Source organism: Macrosteles quadrilineatus, unplaced genomic scaffold, assembly GCF_028750875.1.
Source record: "Macrosteles quadrilineatus isolate MER2022 unplaced genomic scaffold, UCM_ALF_1.0 Scaffold_5__1_contigs__length_97177068, whole genome shotgun sequence".
Lineage (NCBI taxonomy): Eukaryota > Metazoa > Arthropoda > Insecta > Hemiptera > Cicadellidae > Macrosteles > Macrosteles quadrilineatus.
Genome location: NW_026542598.1, coordinates 4589122 through 4610717, shown reverse-complemented (window position 1 = coordinate 4610717; position 21596 = coordinate 4589122). Strand labels below are relative to the sequence as shown.

The following is a 21596-nucleotide window of genomic DNA, read 5'->3' as shown; positions in this document are numbered from 1 at the left end:
TCCTCGCAAATGTCGTTCCAAAGAGTGTAAAATGGCTGGTACAGGAAATGATTATATTGGCTCACTGAATACCACCATCAGTAACAGAAGCTGTCAACGGTGGTCAGCCAGGTCTCCTCATGAGATACCTCAGTCTCTATTGTACGCAGAGATGTTCCCAGAGTTGTCACTGAATGATGCCAACAACTTGTGTCGTAACCCGTCACATGACCCAGCAGGTCTCTGGTGCTTCACCACTGACTCTGGAGTGGATACAGACCTGTGCCATGTCCCAGACTGTGACCAACCGGTCGCTTGCACCATAATAGTCCGAGGAAACATGCCACTACAGAGCATTTACGTACTACCTGTATGGAGGACACTCGGTTTTGCTTTCAAAGTTAAGTCTTGGGATCCAAAGAAATCTGAAGGTCTACAGATTGTGGTCCGTTCTGCTAATAAAGACAACCATTGGAGAATCGACCTTGGAGGAGAGAGCAACGACAAGATTATTCTGTACCATAAAACTACAGATAACAAAGAAACAGTGGTGAAGCAGAAAACGGTAAATCATATAGTTCCTTCGGGACATTGGGCAGGTTTTGTTCTGGTCCTAGGATTTGGAGAAGTCGGTCTTAGTTATGAAAATGCACAGACACCATTTTTTTCATGGAAATATTCTTACAGTGAAAAAATTGAACCGTTTTTGCCCAGATATCTCTCTTATTTTGCTTTTGGCAATACATATCCAATTGGATTGTACACATTGTGTGAAGAGTGTCATACACACATTAGTGAACCAGGCTTGCTGGAAAATGTGTATCCCCTTAATTGGTGGAAAACGGATACTGACCTTGGAAATTTTGATTCCCTAACATTATTTATCAGGGGTGTTGGAACTTTTATAGTAATTCTCCACAGATTAATCGACGATGTGAAAAACAGACTATTGATAGAAGTTAGTGACTTTGGTCTGATTGTACTGAAAGATAAGCATTCTGTGCTAAGTGAAATGCGAAGGGAGAAAGAACTTTTCAAAAACCACACTTGGACAAACCTAACACTGGAGTTGAGAGAAGACAAACTGACACTGACTTTGGAAAACACAGTAGTTTTTGAGTTCAGTTCCAAAAAGATTTTATTATTTTACTATTTCTCCTTATCTGTATCCACCGGGCTTCTTAAATGGAGTGCTAATTGTGAGCCGCCGAACATTGATGCAGCCCCTGTAAATGGAGAATGGTCTGAGTGGGGACAATGGGAGTGTAGTGTTACTTGTGGTGGCGGACATGGGAAACGCAAACGTAAGTGTGATAACCCCAAGCCCAACCTACTCGGACAGCCTTGTAACGGCTCCGATGTGATGGAAGGTGTGTGCAACGACTTCAAATGTGGGGACGTACCTCCTGCAATGTACAAAACTATAGCGACCCTCATGGAAAAACAGGCTTACAGCATACGCAAACAAGTGGGAGAGGACTTAACAGTATCTTGCAATCCACACATTGTAACTGAGTTGAAAGATGTCTCCCCAAAAACTAAAGTGGAGTGGACAAAAGATGGTGTACTCTTGTACGAACCAAAGAAAGCCGGTAATGTCTCTGTTGATGAATTTCTTGTGAAAAAATCTAGTATTAGTTTGCATGACAGTGGTATTTACATTTGTGGTTTAGAAGATCGAAAGGGTATTAAAACAGCCATTCAGTTGACATCGGTTACAGTGGTGTCAAATCTTACGAGTAGATGGACAAGGGAGAGGAGCACCATTGTACTTCATTGTGAAATTGCACCTTTGACATTTCTGTTCTCGGATCTTACACAGTTTTGGACTCTGAATGGTAAACTGTATCAAGATCCAGCAGCTCATTGGTACAGTCTGACGGATATAGATCTTCTTCATTCCGTCTCTTTCCAACATCAAGGGGAGTGGGAGTGTGTAGTCCATCAAGCTAAATACAATCTTACTTGGATAACCACATGGTTTAGACTAGGAGTCAGAAAGAATTCTGTTTTGAATATTATGTTTGACAACATTTTTATAGGAGATAAATTTAATATTTTCGGGGAAAGAAAGGTATTAAATTCGTTAATTGGTCTGGGACTAGTTGGTTTTATTGTGATTTGTTGTAGTACTGTGATTTTAACAAACTACCTCAAGCGGCACTCTGATAGGCAAAAAGCAGAGAAACTACAAGACTCAATGATTCAACTAGAACTGAGAAATAGAGGTATTCCTGCCAATCGTATTGAAAACACTAGAGTTAAGAGGAAAAGTAAACAAGAAAGATTAGAAAATCAGAAAGAGTTTAAAAAACTGAACCCTCTTAAATGGCTAGCTATTTGTTTGAGCAAAGAAAAGGAAGACAATATGGACAATGAACAAAGACAAAATCTCCTGAACCGGTTAAAGAGGTCTGGCGGGAAAAAAATACAGATAAAAACACTTTATGATTGATCAAGTTAAAATTTCCATACAAGTTCTTGAAGAAAAATAAATTGGCCAATTCCATTTATATATACTTATTACCGGTACTTATATCCCAAGTGAAAATAATTTATACTTGAATTTAGTATGTAATTATTAGTTACATTAGTGAGATTATATTTTACCCATGTATTTTACCTCTAAGATGTATTTTGAATAGTACAGTTTTTGCTAACACAAGATTTTGGTTTTGTTTTGATGGTTGGTTTTATTTTTGTAAGTGAACCGGTTTTAAGGAGATAAAACAACTTTTGGTCCAATGTTGTGCCAATAGTCAATTAGTAAATTAATTTATCAAGAAACAGAAAAGTTAGTCTGAAATTAAGTGGGGGTTTTTATCCCACCATAAATTCATATTGTTGGGAGATTTATTCTTATTTTTTTCCTCCAACAAAGCAAAGAGAAACTTCTAAAAACAAGTTTTCTAAGTAGGATTAATAGTAAAGTTAAAGTTTTTCTGGTCTCCATGATGTAAGTTATCTCCAATATCAGCAATGGCAAAATACATAACCCACTCGCAGAGTCTTAAAAAATACAATAATTTATTTTCTAAATTTTGTAGAAACTGAGAAAAATGTATTTTTTTAGGTTTTGAAGAATTATGTGTTTGTTAAATTTATAATGTAGGATTTATTAAAGTATTTTGGAGAATAATTATCAAGATAATGAATAGTTATACAACCTTCACTCATAAAAACGGAGATCTATTTATGTCAGGAAATATTAAAGACAACATAGGTATAGTATTAAAAAATATATCTGATTGTTACTCTCAAATCAATGCTAATTTATTACTAGATGAAAGATGTGTGTAAGATAATGTGAAATATGAAAACCTTTGCAATGGTGACTCTGTAACCACATCAACCAATCAGAATGCTTACCACTTTGTTGCATGGAAACAGAAGTTGTTTACATATTCTTATTCTTCTTGTTACACTGCTCAATATTTAGTTTGGTTTGTTTTGAAACAATCAATAATCTTTGCTTATAGAACTTGGTGTTTGTGTATTTTCTTTTCTTATAAGGTTTAAGTTTAATTTTACTTATATTTTAATTTATTTGTGATGGAAAATACAATTTTATCTAGGTCTGAAATTGAAGTTTTTGTCAGTAACCTAAACATCTCTCAATTAGATTCTGTTGGAAGTTTAAGGTAAGTACCGTAAATTTCAACAAATCCTCTTTTGCTTTATACATATTTATGTAATGTTAACTTATTTGCATGAAATGCCAAATCAGGAAATAACCTTCTAAGTGGAAGTAATTGATCTATAAATATATTGTAGCTTAATTATTCTAGTGTTGTTATTATTCTATATATTATAATTATTCTTGTGCGATGTCTAAAATTATTACCAAAATTCAAGTTATTAAATTTTTGTAATATACAGTAATATAAACCTGAGACAAGGCAATAAAATATTAAATTAACCTATAGTTCTCAAAGTAAGGGGGTTGCTTCCTTCACCGTAGTATAACTTAAGTTTTATCGGTTAAGCACCTTGGTTTCTGTCCTACATTTACTATTAGGACTATATTAGGAATTTACTCCTCTTTCTTTTAGTTTAGTTGTATTGTGTTAGGTAAGTTTTTTTCACCTGAGGACGGGATCAGATTCTAGATCCCGAAACGTTGTGTATTGTTTTTTACCATCGTGATGAAAAATGTCCGCAATAAACCTTTGAACAACAGGAATTTACTATTAGGACATTAACTACCAGTTGATGAAACTGTTCTAAACTAAACATAACCTTAACCAAACATGCAGTATATGTGAGTAAATGTAGGACAGAAACTACAGTACAGCCGTTTTAACCAAGGAGAACTTATACTGATGATACCGGTCCTACTTCCTCACTTAATTACCCTTTCAGTATCTTTTGCTTTCGATAACTTACATGGTTCATCAAAGTAATCAACTAACTAGTCCTTGTATATAACCAAGCTGTTGTCAAGTTCATTCTACACTTCTAACACTTGCTAATCTTAATTTATCTTCACATTTTACTAAGTCATCATAATCATAGTAAGTCTTCAAATTTACTGGGATGAAATAGAGTGTATCCTCCTTGTACCCTATTTTGTGTGTAGCTGTTCCTCCTACATATGTGTCAAATTTAAAGGTTTTGTTTGGATTCCATTTTCAACATCATAGTAACTTCCAACATCAGTTAATCAGCATTCTGGGTTGTTGTTGCTGTAAATAGTTGTAAATTCCATATAGTACTGTAGTTAAACAATAAAACATGTTGTTTAACCTTATTGAACAACTAGCTGGCCCGACAGACGTCGTCCTGTCCTAATGTGGTTTTATGTCAAATGCTCGTTCATTTTCAAGATGAGCTCGTTCGCATGCCTTCAGTTACATTTGACAACAAATATTCGTAAAAAACAAATGGAATAGAAACCTATTTGATAGCTCTCATTTGTTATGCATAGATTTGTTTTTAAAAATTAGGTTATCATTACAACAGCTGTTTCCTTAATTTAATTTAATCTAAATATATAAAAGGCCAAGCCCTCACTGACTCACTCACTCACTCACTCATCACTAATTCTCCCACTTCCCATTTACCTAGGAGGCTGAAATTCGGTACACCGATTCTTTGGGCATTAAATAGGAAAACTAAGTAGTTTTTATTCTGATCGGGCTTTCGGGCTCCGCCCCAGTGGCTCTGGAGTTTCCCATGTTAACCTTATGATTTTTCATATTTAAAAGGAATTTCTTAACAGCTGTTTCAATTAAACAAGTTGGTTCTGTTCTATGATGTTCAATAGCATTAAAGTTACAAGGATTACCAACAGGGTGCAGCACTATTATTTTTTTTAATTTATGACAACAGCTAATTTGCAACCAAAAGGTGAGTGAGCGTAGCGAACGAACTTCAACCTGGAGACGAGTTAGCGTAGCGAACGAGCTAACCTGAAGGCAAGTGAGCGCAGCGAACGAGCTCCAACCTAAAGGTGAGTGAGCGTAGCGAACGAACTTCAACCAGGACGTGATTTTGCCATGCGAATACTTATGAAGTTAAACGGGGCAAAGCCCGCGGGTACAGCTAGTCAAGAATAAATGACAAACATGGCATGGTAAACAAAATAAAACATTCTTCCATAAGATTAACTGTAAACTGCAAAGGGCCATAGGACGCTTCCCTTAAGGGTTTTTGAAACGGAAACAGGCTATTATGTTATTCTAGTACCAAGGAAGATCCCTGTAAATTGTCATGCCAATTGGTACAGTAGGTAGTTTTCAGTTATAAACGCTGTAACTAACACAACCTTATTCTTTTTTAAATTAAGATTACTATTTTTTAATGAGTGACAGGTTTTAAATGACGATGGTTAGAAGTTAGACTGATGTTGAGGAAACAATGATATGTTAGGCCTATTTAAAAAGTTTTTTTGATGGTTTGACAACTTGATTTTACTTACCGTACAGTATTTGTGTAAAGTTTATATTTTACATGAATTGCTTCAAAACCAAAATGTTTGTTTACAGCTGGTTTGAAAACCACAAGAGACTTCACATGCTCTATCAAGAGGCTTTGCTGGAAACAATAAACAACAGCAATGAAACAATAAAAGAAACTTTTCTCCTGCATGGGAAGGTTAGTTATTTATAAATCTATAATGTGTGTTTGTATCCAACCATACTCCTTTGCACTCCTTGTGAAAATTTAGTATCATTAATAATAAGTCAAATATAAATAAGAAATAGGACAATTTCTAACAAATTTGCTAAAATTTCTAATAGAAAAAACAATTAAGCACAACATCTATACAGTCGAACCTCAATTGCAAGTGGCACTTGATAACGAGTGTATATTTTCAAATACCGTACCGTACCCTTGGTTTTATATTTACCTTAATTGCATGTTATTGCAAAACCTTGATAAGAAGTGGACTTTGGTAACAAGTCTTATTTGACAATCTTCATGAGTTTTTTAATGCAACTAAGATAATTAATTAGGTACATTTATTCAAATTTAAAAAAACACCTCTAGTTCATGCTCCTGGAAAGGTTTGTTAAAGTGTACAAATGTGGTTTTATTCATGTAGCCTACTAAATAATACCTTAGTCCTTAAAAAATTAGTAAAATGTATTATTTAAAATTTATTTGTTGAATAATAAATATGAAAAAATAAAATAATTTAACATACCAAAGGCACCCCTGTTATGCTTGAAACACAAATCTGAAAATATCTCTCTAAACTTAAAACCAACTTCATTCATGTAATCAGGATATTCATTGCCTTTCTTTATTGAAACAAAAATTCTTAACTAAAAATTTAGGATGAAAAGTAATTTTTTGGAAATTTCAGATAAAAGATTTAGTCTATGAGGCAATCTGCTTGTCTGTTTGGAGGCTCAATATTTTCCCACTACTTTGCAAAGCTGAAATTGAAAAGGAAAAAGTCTTCCCTGTATTTGTTGTGGTAAGTACTCAAGGTAAAACTTTGCAATTACTGGCTAAATTGAGTAAACTTGTAAAGAAGTGATTTTGACCGTCTGAATAATTTGGATGTAAAAGGGACAACAGTATAATGAAGACAGAAAAATGTTGAAAAAATTGGGCAAGATGCTCCGATAGAGGGGATGCGATACTCTCCTACAATCACTGTGCACCATTCGGTGGGGATAGGTCCAGTGGCATTAGGAAGTGATGAGCACCTGCTGGATAGGTGTGCTGAGCCACCGGTCTGGGACCTCACACGGATATCTTGTCGTATACCACCAGGCCAGTAAGGACAAACGCTAGGACTGATCCAACCACTGATCCCTTGCCTCCGCCAAACCCTGAATACGAGCCTGGAGCCACTACCTGGTATGAGGACTACGGAACCAGGATCAAAATTGTGTATATTTGTAAATAGAAAACCTGTGTTAAGGGATATAGAGAGGATTAAATAAACACAAAGAGTTAGAAACTCAATTCTTTCACTTAGTGACTCTTACCACCCTTGGACAAGGTCTAGTGCTTTGGAGTTTTAAGCTAATTAATTACTATTTTGTTTGGCATTTTAAATTGTTTCTCGCAATCAGAATCACATTTCTAAAGGATTTTAATTAAATTTATGTTTCTTTGTGTTTATCAAAATATACAAAGACGTATATATTTTATTACAGAATTATTGTTTCAAAAAAACGTAAACTCCTTCTATCATGACACTATGCTTCCAAGGTATAGGAAAAAGTCAACCTCCTCGTCTTTCTTTCTTAATTCAAAGGTTTTAGCTAATCTAGTCTGTAACAAAGCATCTTGCATTTATGTTAATCAAAACTGTTATGCCTTTCCAATGTAGCTGTATCATGAAGCGACAGCGTTTGGGTTGCTCGAGTCGTTGGCGTTTCACTCAGACTGTGTTGAGAGTCTGCAAGACTCAGCTGTGGAGCTGCTCGACTATTGTGTGCACAACATTCTACAAGTTATTAACAGGTAAACACCTACACTTAATTGAAAATGTAAGATTGAGATGTGGTTAGGACATGTGGAGCTTGTATTTCACATTCGTATATTCACCAAATAATCCCGTCCCAGCAAACCTGCAGACTAAACAAATTTCTATTTTACATAAAAATTAAAAAGTAAATGTCCTGGGGGTAGGTCTTTCTACGTCACCTACGGTAATATGTTCTCTCGCATAAGGGAGGATTTACTAAAACCAACAAAATGTTTCCAATAGTGAATAAAGGAATCGAAATTCCTATAGGCCCTACCAGTGTTCTCCGAACTATATGTCTGTAGCACCCAGATTAGGTTGGTCGCGAAAATATTCTGTATTTATGGTTGTTTAAGCAAATAATTCTTTTCAACTAAATCAGATGTGTTCTTAACAATAAACCATAGTGAGAGACACCTGTTAACTTTCAAATGGTGTTTTTTTCTTTTCTTTTTGATATTCAAAAGGATGACATTGAAAATATTGAAATATTTAAGATGTTTGTTGGTTGGAGTGGTACTATGGGAAAAAAACTTGGTTGTTTTCTTTAACAGTGGAAACTTAAAACGCCTTACAGAAGATGGGTTAAATATTCTGAAAAATTGCTATCCTTGCTATCATAGTTCTTCAAATTTCTTAACAACAACCATACTTTAAATAGAGGTATAATTTGGCTTTTTGACGATATTGTGAGAAGTTTTAATTATTCACCATGTTGATTAGAGATGTTCCTCGAGTGCTAAAGGACAAGTTGGGTGACTTGAGTTCTTCAGAAGAACTGAGGCACCATGAGGCTACCATTCTGCACAACATCGGGCTGCGCAGTGTCTGTGTGCTGCGGTACATCGCAGAGGCTTTTGAAATGTGAGTGAATAGAGTTGTCAATTGGTTTTCAAGATTGTCTTTTTAAGAATGTATCATTCTTGAAAGTGAGAGCCCAATAGTTCTCAACTAGTATATACAATTATTTATCCAGTTCGTTTTAGCACATTGAGGCACAGTTTATATTTATATTTATCTTACCTTTTGATGGCCAAGCAAGATCCAATCTACAATAAATATACAAAGATGTTGTGTTCTAACTTATTAAGTAAATGTAACAGGTCACAACTTGTTCACCACTAACAATTGAAATGGGATGCTGCTGGATGAATTTTTTTTTACCAAAATTTGAGTGAAGGATAAGTGTAGAGTGAAGTAAGTTCTACACAAGTTCAGCCTTAAGTATAGTTTTTTTTCTTAATTAAGCCAGCAGATTATTTAGCCTGAATTATGCATTAAAAGCCCAATGATTAAGGACACCAGGGTTCAGTTTGGAACCATCAAATATTATTTTCATTAGGATCAAACTAGCAACCCTTCTGATACTTCGCAAATGCATCTTTAACCTCTTAGCTGCTAGTGCCTTATGGGCTAGTTTTCCTTTTACTTTGGCATAACCTCTTACTAAAGTCGATCTGTTGTAATTCACATTGATCAATTATCAACCTTTGACTATGGATAGGAGTGATAAAACTATTCAAAGTCAATGGTATGACTCAAACACCTTACTTACTTTACTTTAGATAAATTAGTGACAAATAAATATTAATTTTAATAATTGACTAACTAACTTATCAACGTTGGGATTGTTTTTCTTTAGACTACCTCTGGGCATTTCTTCTCGATTCTACAATCATCATGATGTTCCGATGTTGTTATGCAAAGTCCTAGAACTATCACCATGGTACACATCGGACTTGGACGGAGGGCGGTATCAATTCGTTGGTATGTCTGAAATAGAGTCATCAAAAGATTTTATTAAAAAAGTTAAGAGGATAATTAGTTTTTTAACACATGGACTTTTTTAGAACTTTTACCATTTAAAAATTATGTAGATGGATTAAATGGATATCACTTTCAGTCTTTGAAGAAGGCTTACAACTTAAAACTCTGCTGTAACGAAGGTGTGAGAACAATCTCTTTAGTAACAAAAAAATAGCCCCTGTGACTTATATTGTCGTCAGGGGCAAATATAAGGGGGCCGAGGGGGCCTAGGCCTCCCCCCAAAATAATAGATATGATGAAAAAATAGGTACCATAATATGATTAATTTATCATGAATCATGCGCAAAGTCATCACCGTGGCAGACAGTGATATTTTGTGTGAGTTCGGGTTGATTCAGTAAAGTAAAGGTTACATTTTGCACAAATTACCGCAGAAAAACCGAGATAAAGTATCATCTCAGCGCGTGTCTACTTGAAATGACTTAACCTAACCTTAAATTAATCTCGCCCCCCCCCCAAAAAAAAATATTCTATATCAGCCACTGATTGTCGCATTGTTTCATTATTTTTAGATCGCCATTCACCCCATAAGCCAGTAGTCTATGGTGACAGGCAGTCCAGGTTTTTATAAAAAATTGAGGGAATATAAAAAAATTATTGATAATTGAAACCACCTTTCAGGGTTGCCACACAGTTTTTGAGGCAATTTTTTGTGACTTTTCCTGACCAGTCTGAGGAATTTGTCCTGATTCTTCGGAACCGGGTTTGAAATAAAGAAAAATTATGTTATTTTTTTAATGCAACCTCCTCCATCCCCATGGGTGCCCTACGCTCACCTTTTTATTTAAAAAATAAATAAACAATGTGTTACAATTTACAATCGTAAAAATTTAAAACAACTGCCACTATAGTCATGAAAAACAAGGAACTTACATTAACTTTACTAAATTATTAATAGTAAATTAACATATAAAAATATTGTGAGTACAATATCAGAAGTAACAATAAAAACTTTAAACTTAGCACTTAAAACATGAATAAAATAGCTTTAACAACAAAGCTTGGTAAGAAATTAAACAATCATGTTTTTAAATATTAAGAAAAGTAACTTGAAATAATAATTGATATTAATTTGATTAATAATTTGAATATCAATTAAAGAAGCCTCATGTAATTAATATTCAGAAAGTTCTGTACAGTAATAAAAAGCCTCCTACTGTCAAAATAATTTAACTATTGTACGCAATCCAATCAATTTTTTCTGATCTGAGCTGCAATGAAAATTTAGACGTGTGCCACTGCAAACTTTTGTGACTTTTTCCTATTTTTTCCTGTCTTATGACACTTTTTTAAACATTTTCTTGACCAAAACCCAAAAATCCTGACTTTTAATGTCTGTGGCAACCCTGTATTTAACAAGACTGTGTAAATTAGCCAAAATATTCACAGCTTCATGTAAAAAATAGTTTTAAAAATATTAAATTAGCTTTTGAACAGCCAAGCATTGATTCCAAGGATATAAAGATTAAGTTTATTTGTGCAATAAAGTTAAAAGTCAGTTTATTCGATTTCAATTATTATAACCAATTAATAATGCTGTTCTACAATGCAGACGGAAACTGGAAGTCTCGTTATGAGACTGGAGAAGACGAGCCTTTGAACAAAAGTGAGGGACAAATATGGTTATGCCTTAGACAAGTGTTGCTGGATCAAAGGTTTCTGCAGTATTACGAGATGAGCGACTTCCGCAGACATCAGCTGTGTAAGGTAAGCTGCAGTTAATACCTCGGACAAATTTTGATAAACTAGTGGTTGGTCATGCTTGGAATAATGCCTTCGAACTAATAGATTGGTCTTTTACCATTTTCCACTGTATTATCAGGTGATCGTCCTCAATTCTTTTGCTGTGCAAGACCATCAGCTTGTAAGAGATATTGACAAGCAATTTTGATGTAACATAGAGCAAAAGGGTCTAAAGATTTTTTGTGAGGATAGCAACTGCATGGGAATGAGTCCAAACTCAGCCAACTGGCACAAGGCTTTTGTGTATCCTGTACCAGTTTGGACTCTTTCCCATGCAGGTAAGCCTGCTTCGTCACAAAGAATCCTAAAAATGTCTATACATACACGTTTTATTTCCTATCAAAGTTTCCAGAACTTGAATTCTATAAGATTACCTTTGTAGTCGTAAATCAAAAACTACAGGCTACAACAACAAATGTACTCTAATAAAATGTTGGTAGTTGAGATAAGTAATATCTACAGCCAGAAACTTTCGTAATTGTAATTAAGGTTCAAATAGTCAGGTCAATAGAGTTGGTAAATGGTTATACGTTACTCTACAGTTGCTTTCACTGAACGATTTTGGTTCCTTAACAAAGTGACAGAATAAGTAATGTTGCTTAAGCACTATGACTGAAGCGCAATTAGAATATAGAGAGAGTTTCTACTGACGATTTATTTTGTTTTATCACTACCACTAAAGTGTATTGTGACACAATGAGTCGAGTTTGAACTTAGACATTAGATAAGTCAAATAGAGGTGTTTTTGTGGTTTTAGAGAGTTGTTACTTCCATTTTTTGTTTTTCTCAGCACTTTTTGCCATTCTTGCTTAAAGTTCAAGGCGCTTGCAAAAACTACAATAGATTCAAACATCTAACTCTTCACAGTAAAAAATTGTTTGTTAAGTTAACTACTACGTTTGTCTTCAACGGCACTGCATGTTCCAGCTGATCAGCTACCTACATGACGAACTGCTGGACCAGCTGTCTCCTTTGGTAGAGTTGAAGCATTGGTTGTGTCAGCTGTCTGTAGCTCAGGTGCCACCACCTCAGTCCAGACCTCTTATACTGGAACTGTACTCTCAGGTAGCAAAATTTACTGGAAGTATGATCTTTGAATGTCTTTAAATACTCATTTTAGACAACTCAACCTCATTTCTAGTAATAAAGAAGTGAGTTTTAGGAATGGAAATCAGAAGTTGGGTGATTAAAGATAGTTTCAGTGGGAAGGTAGTTAGGTCAAGGAGTCAAGGTGATTTGAAAAAATGAGAAGAGATAGTTCATTGTAGAACAAAGTGGAGGGTGATTGGGGGAATGGGACAGAGAGGAAGTTGTATAGATGATGAACAACGGGTTATCTAGATGGAGTATGAAACTGAAATGTGGATGGATAGGAGAAAACGGAGAGGCCAACACCTATAAATATCCGGAACAAAGAAAGAAACGTATTATGTACTACTGTAACTAGAGCTTTTAGAATTTGTTTTGTTTACCATTTGAAATATGTTTATCACAAAAAATTTTCAGTATCGAGAGAAACTTCTACAGAAGCACAGTGGCAATTGGGAGAAGCTGGCAGCTAAACTGGGAAGATTCCTGGAAAATCTTGACATCTCTCAGATCCAAGACATTGCAAAAGGGTGAGTCGGTGTCTTTTAACAGGGTTATGTTTCATGAGGTTGTTACAACTGAGTGTGTCCATGTGTTGTATACCTAACTATGTGAGCAGCTCATTCAACTATGCTCCTGTACTGTACCATCATCCTAAATTAGATTGAATACTCAAAACTTCAGTGTCTAATGTCAATGTATTTAGTTTCTAAACTAGAACTGTAAAGGCGGTTTCACACTGGCATCCGCGGACGATTTCTTCGTCCGCGGACGGATGCGAAAATAAATCGCTGCCCATGTTATCAGATGGGACCGTTCACACCGCCCATTGAAACGTAGCGTCCATCCGCGGATGCAGAAATTCGTCCGTGGACGATTTGGCGGAATCGCTCTGGGAGCGATTTTTCTAAAACGTCCGCGGACGATCACGCCCTCGCGCATGCGCAGACAGAGCACCAAACCACGTGTAGCTCTCAGCGAGGCATGTGTCACTCGCATCACAGTGTTTAGTAGTTTGTGTTTACAGTCAGTGTTCATCTAGTTGTTTTTTTTGTGTCCTCCCTTGTTGTTTATTATGGCTGAATTAATTGAGGCTGTCCGTGCCTACCCAGTTATCTGGGATACAACTATAGAACCATAGAGATCAACAAGAGAAAGATAAAATTTGGTTGGAAATTGCGACTACACTCCAAAGAGATTACAAAGAGAATAAAGTATCCTAACCAATAACCATGTATATATATACGAATACTGTATAAATAATACATAAATATTACTGTATAAATACGAATACAGTAAATCATTATTACAATGATTTGTATTACTATGATTATTTGCATTATTACAATGATTCACCAAATTGCTGCCGCTTACTGTTAATCGGATGAACCCAATTTCTCCTTTTTTATAATGAGTACAAAAGTACAACCTCGTCGTCACTATCATCACTACTTGAATCAAGCCACAGAACAGAAAATCCGGGTTGACACCATGGGACAGAAGGCTCAGACATTTTGCACACCTCCACTGAGTTGTAAGAGGAAGTATGTTTAATCTATGATTGTAGTAGGAATTGCCAACTTCCCTATGCGCATGCCCGAATGAGTGGACGATTGAAACGTAGCTCGCAATGTGAAGGCAGTAGCATCCATCCGAATCATTTCATCCGTCCGCGGACGAAATTATCGTCCGCGGACGCCAGTGTGAAACTGCCTTTAAGGGGGTTGAGACTAAAGTTCTGAAACTTTCACTCGGGAAGCCAACATAATTGAGGTAAAATCAGAGGAGAAAGGCTAAGCAAACCAACCATGATAATAAACATGCTTTTGTCTTAAATTACTAAGTAAGGTTAAGCCTGTTAGTTTTGTATGGGCAGTAATTTTTTATTTACTTTTTGGTGTTTAATCCACAAACTTTATGACCAGGAAGTCAGGACACATTTTTAATTTTAAGTACTTAACTCAATTCATTTCAAATGATAAATAACACCCCCAGAAGCACAGTCCAAAGCACCTAGAATTGCTAAACATTCCATTGCAGGGTGGCCACCGCGTATCAGACGTTGGACCTGGTGGAGCCTGAGCCTCCCAGGTGTGCCAACTGTGGTCAGCCGGCCGCCAGACGCTGCTCTCGCTGTAAGGCTGCATGGTACTGCGGCAGGTAATTCAATTCTCTCTATATCACACCCAATGCTTCTTGATTTAACCATAGATAAATCATACTCCCTTATTTAACTCTCAGTGTCTCAGTCCATTGTTTAGTAATTTACATAGTTATGTTTTCATCATGGCTATGACCTTACCTCAGTTTTATGTGCTGTTTTGCAGTTAATTGATGTGAGTAAATAATTTTAACTATCTAATGTATTTTTTACCTCAGGGAGTGCCAAGTGAAGCAGTGGGAAAAACACAAGATCGCCTGTTTAGTTGTGACACCATAGAAAAAGTTGTAAGTAACTTTGTCAAAATGTATTCCTACAAGTTTTGCATACTATATGATTATGTACATAATTTGATTTCAAATATTGAACAATGTATTTTATTTGAATATAACTTAATTTTAATAGAATAAAATGGTTTGAATGATTAAGACAAATGTTTCATTATTAGGTATAGATTTGTTTAAAACAAACCTTATGGTAAAGAAATCAATCCCTACAGTTAGTTAAGCCCTTTTTTAAGAATCAGAATCAGAATACTTTATTCTTGAACATAGAGTACGGAATAGGCGTCAAACATTACAGAGATTTAATTATAAAATAGCATAAAGTTGTTTGGCTTTGAGGCGCTGTCGGTAGTGATGATTATTACTATGAGGGTTGTTTAGTCCTCACTGGAACATCGGTGAAGTTCTCCAGTTCATGAACTCTTCAACTGTGTAGAATGGTCTCTCCACAAGCCAAGCCGATAAGTGTTGTCTGGTGCTGCTTATGCTGGGGCCTTTTACTGTCTCTGGGAGCAGTTTCAGGAAATTCACTTTCTTAAGCTATTCACCAGTTCGATACAAAAATCATTGATCCTAATCCCTATAATCTGGATGAAAATATTCTGAAGAAAATTATTACAAATCACCAAGTTGTGAAGAGCTGTTATATATATTGATGATAGTCTTTTTGAAACGTTCCTCAAATGAGTATATGGCATGCTGTTTACCATTATCGATGACTAAACTGTGTTTGCTTAGAGTTCCTTAAGTTTCTTTGTGCTTCGTCGTTCCTTAATTTAATTGGACTTACAATAAGGCCGGGGCCACACGTCGCGCGGCTTATGATTGTACGATCATAAGCCGCGCGACAATGTCCCGGTCACACGGAGCGGATGAACCGCTTCCGGTTTAGGTTTCCCAGCCTACGTACTGTAAGATTAGAACATGGTTTAATTCACTCGTTAGTTGTAGTCATGGACGAAACACTTATGTTAGTTTGTGCATTAGAAGCGTGTGGGGAGCTAGAGCCTAAGGTTAACTGAAATCATTGGGTCCATCCTTTCATAACCAATAAACCATTTGTGTTCCAAACCTTTTATGAGCACATGCGAAACCATAGTTCGGAAGTTTTTTTTGTTACTATCGCATGTAGATAGCATTGTTTGACGAGCTACTTCAATTGATTCGACCGCATATAACTAAGGAAGATACACTCATGAGAAATGTACAACATGAAATACAACATGAGAAATTCCACAGATATGGTTTGTCTTTAACAAGTTCTATTAATTTGTCTGTATCGAACATTTTACACCTATAAACCGAAACTCACAAGCACAAACTAAAAAAAAAACAACTACAAATGCTTGAAAATGAGCTCCAACCCGACAATCCGTATCGTGTGGCCACTCTCATAAGACTACGTGTGTCATTCCCTCCAACGCGGCTTAAGATCCGCGGACAATCCGCGACATGGCGCGGACAATCCGCCCAGGCCGCTTAGGATCGCCCCGTGTGGCCACCCTCATTTGATTCAATGTGTTGTCGGACTACGTGGATCATCTGAGCCCCGGCCCCGGCCTTAGGAGTTCTAATGTGGATACTGTAGTTGTTTTAGTGGTTTCCATAGTAAAAGCAAAAGCCCTTTTGTGATTTTCAGTTATGATGATGACAGAAAGACTAGGAGTTTATAATTAAAAGACAATATATTTTACAAGATTGCCTTTATTTGTAGTAGCTGTCCAGACCCACATGATTCAACAATACTGAATATCTTAATACTAACAATATTTATGTGGAAATTACACTACTAAATCATAGATCAGCATCATACAATCAATTTTAATAATTTAAAAGGCAAAGCAGAGTAAACATAATTCATAACCGGTTTCTTAAACCATAAGGATCGGTACAGTAACAGAATAAAAATGTAAAACAGTATAAAAGCTATTCTTTCCTCTATCTTTAACTGGGATTTCAAATCACATCCTAAAAACTTTATAAAATAATTAAATTTTCACAATTATAATATTGTTTAAAATTAAAAACCTCATTTTCAACTGGAAACAATCATTCAGCCTTAAACTATAAATAAACACTCTACATGATCATTTAGAACCTCAATAAAGGTTATAAAATAAAATCTTTACGTAACACAGCCAGACTTGTCGAGAACCTTTAGTCACACAAATCAACATTAACAATTGCTTCTAGAATATTACTTTAGACCTGGTCATGACACCTAAATGCTATTTTAGTACTTTCGTCAATATAAAACAAGTATAAAAATACTGCAAATATTTCCTCGTGCTAAATCAAACTTGGTTTTCATCAATCTGATTTTTTTAAACGTGCATAAATAGTTAACTGGATTGTTGTATGATTGACTTACAAAAGGAAACAACTTGGGAAGAGTGGACCCATTTCTCAGCCTTAACAGCAGGAAAATGATTTTGTTACAAGGAAAGGTTTCAAAATCAGTAAGTTTCTCAGAGGTTACCTCGGCAAACTTTACGTTTTATCATATCCCAGGTTTTTAGAGACTTAAAAGGTCAAGTTAGGTTTACATTGATTTTGTAACTTATCAAACCTTTGAACGTTTAGTAGACACTGAGTAAATTAGAGGAGAGGTCACTATAATCTACACATTTATGTCGCTAAACTACTTAGTTTAATGAATATCAAAATACATCTCTTTCTTGCCAACTATAAATGCAGACCTCTGGTGGACTTGAATTGTGATCAAACCGAAGACAGTAGAAAACAATTAGAACCACAAGCTCTAGTGATCCAGGGTTAACATTCGACGCTAGGTCCAAGGAGCATATTTGACATTATTGTCTTTAAATATTGCCTGATCTAGAAGCAATTTTTTTAAAATTTTAGAATTTTTTTATATTACTTTCACGTTATATAAATTTTTCTGAAAAAAATATCCTCCATCGACCCTAGCTTCTATAAATCTTTGAAGATCTCATGATAAACATTTTATCCTGAAAACATGTTATTTTTGTTACACTCGTTTGTACAAAAGATCTGAGTAAATGTAAAACTATCAAAGTGTTTGTTGTACATTCCATAATTTGTTCGAAAAACTTAAATCCTCTCTCGTATGTAAATATGAAATAGTAAAATTTAAAAAAGGTTTTTCAACATAAAAATTATTAATCAAAAGTTTTTTTTAGACCTGTATATGATTGTTGGTTAAAATGCTCCGTAAATACAAAGGTTTGTATGTTGTAAAATGGTCGATCCAAATTATGAAAAGTACAAAAGGCTGCAGTCTCAAATTTAGCTGGAAGGGGAAGTATCCCCATTGGAATGTGTTGATGATTTGTCGAAGGAGAACCTTGAGATAGGTTGGTCTGTGTGTCCGTTCACATGAGGTTTTCTGTCTGTACCATTGGCTGGGGTGTCTTCGTTGCCTGATGGACTGAAAGTTGTCCACTCATCAGTTTTTTCGTCCAGATATTCAATGCTGTTCAAGAAGGTTTTTCCTGTAAACAACTTCAATTGTTAAAAACTGATGGTGATGAGTATGCATATCCATGAAAAAAAACTAGATATTTTATTAGATTCTCTATAAATACGTTATTTACAGATTTTGGTTTCAGAGAAATGTCTATTTTAACTGATTGATCACTGGCCTTTTGATATTGATTCTCGCTGTAGAACCAGGTTTTAGTAACAAAGCTACACAAAATATCCCATCCATCCTACACTGTGCTAGCTAAGCAATATCTACATTGCCGTCTAATAATTATAGGATTCAAAACTGGACCAAACTGGTCTTCTTCATTAACAAATCTACACAAATCGCGTATATTGGCACTTGATTCTTATGTCTGCATGCACTTGGCACAACTTCGTAGGACACGTGTTTTGCCCGTCACTATTTTCAACAACTAGCTGACTGTTGGTTTGTGGAGGGGTGCAAAGGCAAAAACTCCAGAAGGTTCTACTGTTATCAATTTTGGCAATTCTAGGTATGCGTTGTAGGTCCACAAGTTGTTTATAACGGTTTAAAAAGCTACACTAGCTATCTCACTCCATTCTCCCCTGAGTTCCCATAGCTTAAGACCACAAGTACGAACATAAATCTGCGGCCTAAAATCCATTGTTATATCTTACAAACTAATTCAACAAATATTTAACGACTCCTCACCAGAGAATCCTCCAACGGCGTAGAGACGGCCGTTGATGACAGTGACGCCAACATTGGAGCGTGGAGTCGTCATGTTGGGACCCGGACTCCAGGTCTGTGTTTCCGGGTCAAACATCTCTGTAGAAGTGAGAGAGTGAGTCCCGTCTGAACCTCCCACAGCGTACAGCTTGCCTGTGAACAAGTCATTGTTAGTACAGCTTTCACTGTTAAGATATCCCACTTCCATGTGCAAGTTGTTGCCAGTTGGCCATCAACATTGAGTTGTCAATTAATTATTTCTGTTACACTTAAATTTTGTATTTCCAATGGCTTCTAATAAGTAATTGGCTTTACAGTCTGATCAGTTGAAACATAATCTATGATAGAATACATAATTGATAACTATATGATAGCTTAGAATACAAAATTATAAAATTGGTTTTGCTTCATGAAGGCAGTGACCAACTATGCTATTCACATTTTCTTTATAATCATGAAATTCATCTCTTTAATTAAATTACATGTGTTATTTTAGCACTTCAGGTTATTTAAGTCTTTACATGTAATCTCTCCTACAACTAACTGTAAATTCTCCTAAATTGTAAGAAGTAAGTACATCTCTTTTGGCATGAAAATCACCTGAATCCTCTGGATAATGCTACATGCTCATCCAATGACCACACCCGAGCAAAACAAATACTCTAGACATTTAGCACTAACCTTTGAAGACGGCTACACCGCAACCCCTCCTGGCAGTGATCATGGGTGATGCGAAGGTCCACAGATCTGTCTGAGGGTCGTAGGTCTCTACAGAAGTGAGGCAGTTCCATCCGTCACAGCCACCCACAGCCCACACTTTGTCATTCATGGCACAAACACCTGCCTGGTATCTGCCTGCAAGTCACACCATTCGCTATAGATTACACAACATGCTGGTCCCATTGACTGTACAACACTCAGTATTACAAAAGAATGCCTTCATACTAGCTTGCAACGTCTAGCATACCCATAGTGCTAGATTTGCTCTAGGGTCTCCGCGTCCCCTATATTTTTTGGTCGAGGTAGGCCAACAGTTGGCCCGAAGGGTTTGTTCGGGCAAGAAATAATTTTTGAGCTAATTGATCACAATTCGCATTGACTGCAAAGATGTTCATAATTTGCCATGACTTTAGAAGACGTTCACTATATCAATAGAAATTAAAATCTCCCAAAACAACTAGATTTTGGATCAACGAGATTGGCCTGAATATCAGGAACAAACCTTTTTGTTTGACCAAAACGAAATTTTAAAAATCTGACCTGTTGACCCTTAGTTTTTTTAACTGATATGAGTAGTTTTTCATTTACCCCTTTTTTTTATTACACCAGAGGCATTTTGAAAGGAAGAATCTATAACACTTTTACAAGTGAAATTATCAAAACCAATCAAATTTTTGTGGATATGCTGTGGATCCAAATCGTCCCTTGTGCACCAAAGTCTGAGGCACCCAAGATGGTACTGATTTGACTTCAATTTTTAGGAATGCAATGTCAAAGTTTAAACACAGACTCTTTTCTTTCAGCCTAACTCTCCCAATTAACTGGTCATATAACTGAGGGCTCTTTAAGTTTATGTTTCTGCATTATTTATGCCAATTTTCACTAGGTTTGGATTAAAATGCACACAAATTGCAGTACAAAGCTTGTAATGGCAGTGATGGTTGAATGGTTGATGGTTTCAAGAAGTCATGTTGATTTTTTGTTAGTTGTTGATTCTCTAAGTGATCATATGACACTATTGTATTCCTTAAAGAAATCTCAATAAAGAAAATTGATTAAATGATTGATTGATCGAAAACACAGTCAAAATAAATTTAGGCATTTGTTTGATCTCGTAAAAATCTATCTAATATTAAAAATCAAGTAAGAAGGTTAAACACTCAAAATTACTGTCATAAAAAAAGGATTGAATGAAACTAAATATTTACACAAAATCAACTATAGTCTTACCAGTCAGAAGGGAAGCGATGGTAGTCCATTGTTGAGAGTCTGGATCAAACACATCACACTGTTTGATGCCTACTTGTCCGTTCCATCCTCCAATACAGTACAACTTGCCTCCCAGCTCACACACACCTGGACAAACATACAGAAAAACATAGTAGTGATGTTGTTAGTTAATATTAGATGTGTAAGGAAAATTTTGAATACAGAACATAACTATCCAAAAATGCAAAACTAAAAGAATTTTGGTTTTTATGTGTGTGAGTTTTGGTGAAGGTTTTTCACTTACTAGAAATCTAAGCTGGTTAAAGTAAAAATAAAGAGGAGATACTAAAAAGATAGAATACTAAACATGAAAACTGCTATTTCCAAAATCAAAATTATTTTTGAGCATAGTCTTAATACAAAAAAATATGTAGAAAAATTTATGAATGTAATGTAAAAGTGTGTAAAAACAGTAATGTAATGTTTTGTGAT

At 35.6% G+C, this 21596-nt stretch overlaps 2 protein-coding genes across 5 annotated transcripts in view; one reads left to right on the top strand and one right to left on the bottom strand.

The window, feature by feature from the left end:
• Positions 1 to 3487: 3487 nt before the first annotated feature.
• Positions 3488 to 15089, top strand: LOC128995830 (zinc finger MYND domain-containing protein 10-like). Its single transcript, XM_054420847.1, has 11 exons — positions 3488 to 3620; positions 5967 to 6075; positions 6791 to 6904; positions 7772 to 7905; positions 8633 to 8773; positions 9552 to 9676; positions 11289 to 11443; positions 12407 to 12544; positions 12986 to 13098; positions 14609 to 14728; positions 14948 to 15089. The coding sequence occupies exons 1-11, from the start codon at positions 3532 to 3534 to the stop codon at positions 15006 to 15008; spliced, it is 1299 nt and encodes a 432-aa protein (XP_054276822.1). The 5' UTR covers positions 3488 to 3531; the 3' UTR covers positions 15009 to 15089.
• Positions 15090 to 16699: 1610 nt separating this feature from the next.
• LOC128994009 (influenza virus NS1A-binding protein homolog) overlaps positions 16700 to 21596 on the bottom strand; it is a 56688-nt gene continuing 51791 nt past the window's right edge. For all 4 annotated transcript variants that reach the window (XM_054418197.1, XM_054418199.1, XM_054418200.1 and 1 more), the window contains 4 exons: positions 21126 to 21251; positions 19857 to 20030; positions 19158 to 19328; positions 16700 to 18489 (listed from right to left, as the gene is read on the bottom strand). In XM_054418197.1, the coding sequence (XP_054274172.1) occupies positions 18284 to 18489; positions 19158 to 19328; positions 19857 to 20030; positions 21126 to 21251 (677 nt within the window). In that variant the 3' untranslated portion in view covers positions 16700 to 18283. The remainder of the gene's footprint in view (positions 18490 to 19157; positions 19329 to 19856; positions 20031 to 21125; positions 21252 to 21596) is intronic.